This window comes from Rhipicephalus sanguineus, chromosome 1, assembly GCF_013339695.2.
Source record: "Rhipicephalus sanguineus isolate Rsan-2018 chromosome 1, BIME_Rsan_1.4, whole genome shotgun sequence".
Lineage (NCBI taxonomy): Eukaryota > Metazoa > Arthropoda > Arachnida > Ixodida > Ixodidae > Rhipicephalus > Rhipicephalus sanguineus.
Window position 1 is genome coordinate 4,730,161 of NC_051176.1, and position 4,582 is coordinate 4,734,742.

Genomic DNA, 4,582 nt, shown 5'->3' on the forward strand with positions numbered 1-4,582 from the left:
CACACACACACACACACACACACACAAATTTCCGAAGACACGTGGTTAAGAATACAGGTTGGCGTTAGGTTACACTCACATGAACTTGAAATTGACGAACCGCCAACCTTTACCTTAACCAGGTGTCTTTGCATGTTTATATATATGTGTGTATTTCCGGCAATAAACTTTCAAGTGGTTTCTTTCTTTTGTGTACCTGTTTTCTAACTCGAAAGTGCTTTATGCCGGGGTCAACCAAGACTTGGAGGCCATGCTTTAACTTGGGAGCGCACACCTGCTGTTTCTCTCGCTAATTGAACACGTTTTGAAGAAGTGCATATCGAGTGGCGGTGCTCATCATGTGCTTGTTAATGTCATCTTTGCGCGGGATTCACGATACACTGTGTTCAGGTATACGTTAACTTCAGCTACCACAATGGTTAAATCATGATAATGAGCGTTAGTCGTCGCGTCGGAGATGATGCACCAGTCAAACGCTGCTATAGCTGCCAAACACCAACAGACATGGCACAAGCTCTCGTATATCACTACACGATAAGCACTACTTCAGTGAAGACACGTTTCACTTTCGTGTTATAACAATTCCTATGACGGAGGGATCGGCCATGTTTTCTGGGTAAATGCCATTCACAATGAGTGATGTTCGTGCAAGATTCATCACTAGCCAACTTCCTGCAGTTCCCTGTTTCCCGGCTGGATCCTCTAATTTAGCGAGCTGTGCTCTGGATAATATGAGATTGGCAGTCAGTGAAGTAATAGAGAAAATAAACATTTCGGCATTGTCATTTCATGTAATTCTTTTTACCCCAGGGACCTCTTTTGGGTATTACACACAAAATATACAGGAATACAGCATTATACAAAATATAGAAGAATTGACCACAATATTGTTTACATAAATCTTATTTCTTCCATGAACGCAGATGAGGTCGCGATACCAGCGATGTGGCAGGGAAAGTTGTTGCAGTCTTTACCTGTCCAATGGGAAAATCATGACGACAGTATGAGCACTTGAGAATAGTTCAGCATATTTGATAGGTTGCGTACTATAGTGCACTAATATATACAGTCCTTGTAATTACGTTAGCTGTACAACAAATGATAATTTCATTTCTGCACATTTCATTATGAGTGTGTTTGTGCAGACACTGCTGAAGTAATGCTTATAAAGGAAAGAGGTGTAGGTTCTAGCTGAGCATGTCTTGCATATTGGTGAGCTTCAATTTTTAATTTGAATGTGTGAACTTGTCATGAGACTCTTCATGCAGGTTAATCAGTGTTAATTCGTGAAAATGCAGAATTGGTAATGTGCATAACTAAGCTAAAGAGGCAGAATTGGTACACGCAGTAGAATTGTCTGACGCTTGTGAAAAAAAATGCCTAGTGTATGTTTTTGTAATGTTCTAAATAAAGTGATGTCAATTAAGTGAACGTAATTTATTGAAAATATAGGCTGCAAGCTGGATGCTATTGTACTACTATATGGAAGAAATGATGCCGGATCTGTGGTCAAATGAGTACACTGTTACATTATTAAAAAGTTTGTCAGCAATAGAAAAGCTGTTTTTCATTATAATAGCTTTCCTGTTGCACTATCTTGCTTTGAAAATAAAGAGAAAGCAGCTAAAAACCTTTTGTCGTCCTTTCATTTCAATAGGTCATGTTGCACTTACGTGATCAAATTGTCCTTCGCATAATTTTTTTTTCCCGTGGGCGACGGTAGTGGCACTCACAGGAGAGGTGCAAGGCGGAACCCTCGGTACGTTGCTGATGGAAATTGTTCCCGTATGCGCAGCACCACGCAAGATGGCAGGACGCGCCGGTTTCCTTGCCCAAGGTAACCCCACGTCCACCTGGTAAACTGACGATATGCTGTATATCTGTACCGCCTGCAAAAAAACAAAACAGAGTTAGGCTCTTCGGCATAGTTTCAGTCGATTGAGCTTACGTATGGTCGTCTGCGATCTCGGCATCCTCCCTGTTAACATGGACGTCTATATACGCGACCCGTAGCACTGCAGTATTCAGACACAGAGCCTCGAAATCGGCGTCTAATGTGACGCAGAGCTGTTCAGTCCGGATCTCTGCAATGTCCTTACAGCAGATGCACTCGGCCAGCGTCGGCATAAGCCCGCAGTGCTTGCACCTGCACCTGCGTACATTAGGAGATCATAGCTAAGTTCTCGCAGCCCTATATAGTGGAGCTGTGCTTTCTTGCTACTTATAGTTACTCACCAGTCGACGTTGCCTAGACGGCCGGCGTGCGGTGATGGGGGTCTTCCAAAATCAGGATCTTCGCTTTCACTACTGTCGTCCATCGACACGTCGCGGTGAGGCGCATACTCGTACGGGTTTAAATTCTGTTCCTGCATGCGAGCTAGGATTCGCATTTCCAGGTCGCTGTGATTTTGGAGCGACATAGTTTTGCTACCAACACTTCGTATGACGCGCGCTGCTACTCGGCGCGACCGTGCATGTGCGCAGTTACGTTTTCGATTACTTGGCTTGGCACGTGTATCGAGAGAGTAACGACGCCGGGACAAGCCATCCATGACACAGGCTTAAAACGACTGTTACATTCATTGCATTAGTGTTCAGCGAAAATAAAGACATCCTACAAAAATTACATGTGCTTTCGGTTTTAAGTTTTACCGGCACTACAATCGTCATCGCGTCCACCAACCAGTGTTGTGGGGCGTATTCACACCAATGGAAGAAGACCGAACGCAGATCGAAAAATTCTGTTTTAAAATTTTCTACTCACTTTCCAGAGAAACCGCTGCAAGGTTGAACACTTCAGACGGTACGCTTTCTATCGCGGCACAAAACAGAAAAGCGATGAAGGACGGTAGACAGCCCTTTAAAGCCTATTTGTACATCATCTACATAAACAGAGTAGAAGATTGCTTTCGGGATGACGGATGCCAACGAATTCATTTTCACTATGAAAAGTGTGCAACTCAACACCCCTCCTTGGGGGATTCCAGTTTCCTGGATGAACGGTCTAGAAAGAGCACTGCCTACCTTCACTCGGAAAGTACGGTTAGTCAGGTAGCTCTCGATTACTCTTAACATGCTTCCCCGGATACCCATTGAAGAGAGATCTTGTAGAATTCCGAATCGCCAGGTGGTGTCATACGCTTTTTCAAGATCTAAGAATACTGACAAGAAGAACTTTGTGAATGAATGCATCTCGTATGTTTGACTCGATGCGTACAAGGCGATCTATTGTTGACCTCTCGTGCCTGAATCCACATTGGAATGCATCTAGTATTTTTCTAGTTTCCGAGATGTGGAGTAAGCGACAGTTAATAATCTTTCGAAGAGTTTACACAGGCAACTCCTTAATGCTATTGGCTTGTAGCTACTTGCTATTGCTGGGTCTTTTCCTTCCTTAAGGACAGGTATTATGATGACTTCCTTCCATGAAGACGGTATATATCCTGCTGCCCATATCGTGTTGTAAAGATGAAGGAGTGCGATTTGTGTCTGAGGGTGTGCATGTTTAATCATTTCATACAGGACACGATCAGGACCTGCAGCTGATTTGTTGCACGTGTTCAGTGCTGCATGCAGTTCAGTTATATGCATGCAGTTCAGTTCAGTTTGCTTTGAGAACAGAGTAAGGCGTTTTTGGATAATTACGGCCGTAGGGGACTCCCTGCTAAATTGTTGTTTCACGAAAGTTCTGTATTATTGTGAGGTTGGAGCTGTGAACTATGCAGCAGTCAAACCTGTAAAGTATAAATGAAGTCTTTAATGGGCAAACGTGCACCTAGCAAACCTATCTACTGAAATTTTTCGTGCAGAAACGGCAGTATGATATCAACGCATACTGTTAGGGGGTACTCCGGATGAATTCCCTGGAGTTATTAAACATTGACCTCAACATAAGTACTATCATGAGCACTATGATAGGCACAAGCGAGCATGTGGCAAGTAGCCTCGATCATAATGTTGTGCAATTCGTGCTAGTAGCTGATGGAAACAGTGTTAAATTTACATTATTCAACTTCGTGAAGTGACGAGGAGCGAGTCAAGAACATGCACTATATCACGGGCGCAGACTGCCAACTGTTTCTTTCTGGAAAGCTAAGAAGAGATATTTCATTCTGGAAACTGGACGCGTGACCAACCTGTAAAACTTGCATGTGGAAACGACAAACATAAGAACATAGCTTTAATAAGGATGCAGCCCAAGATAGCATGTGATCAATCTCACTGAGCTTTCCGCATGTAAAGGAAAACCAGATGTCACTTCACAAATAATCTAAGTAAAGCTAAACGGAGGGCGTAACATCGCTTCAAGAAAACATGAAAGATTGGCTGATTAACATATCTAAAGGTGAATGTGTCGTAAAACCACATGGAAACTAAAAAAACGCCAGGCCTGCGCTGAAATCGCAGCACAGTCACAGCGAAAGCTGGAAGAGCGGCGTTTCTAGAGCCCGTTGTAAGCTCTCTTGGGGCTACAATACAAGTACACTAGAAAGGTACCCACTACACCATAAATCACAATTTTTGTGAAGTTGGGAAGCACCTACTAAGCCATTATTCGTCATTCTGCGGAGAAGCGAGCCAC

At 43.3% G+C, this 4,582-nt stretch overlaps 1 protein-coding gene across 1 annotated transcript; it reads right to left on the minus strand.

Moving 5' to 3' along the window:
* Positions 1-1,944: 1,944 nt before the first annotated feature.
* LOC119389817 (uncharacterized) lies at positions 1,945-2,420 on the minus strand. Its single transcript, XM_037657215.1, has 2 exons — positions 2,236-2,420; positions 1,945-2,152 (listed from the first exon to the last, which is right to left on the minus strand). Exons 1-2 carry the CDS (start codon positions 2,418-2,420, stop codon positions 1,945-1,947), a joined length of 393 nt encoding a protein of 130 aa, XP_037513143.1.
* Between the last annotated feature and the right edge of the window lie 2,162 nt (positions 2,421-4,582).

Coding starts and splice junctions, on each gene's coding strand:
- LOC119389817 (XM_037657215.1), bottom strand. CDS start 2,420: ATGTCGCTCCAAAATCACAGCGACCTGGAAATGCGAATCCTAGCTCGC. Junction 2,153..2,235: donor CGTCTAGGCAACGTCGACTG/GTGAGTAACTAT, acceptor TAATGTACGCAG/GTGCAGGTGCAAGCACTGCG.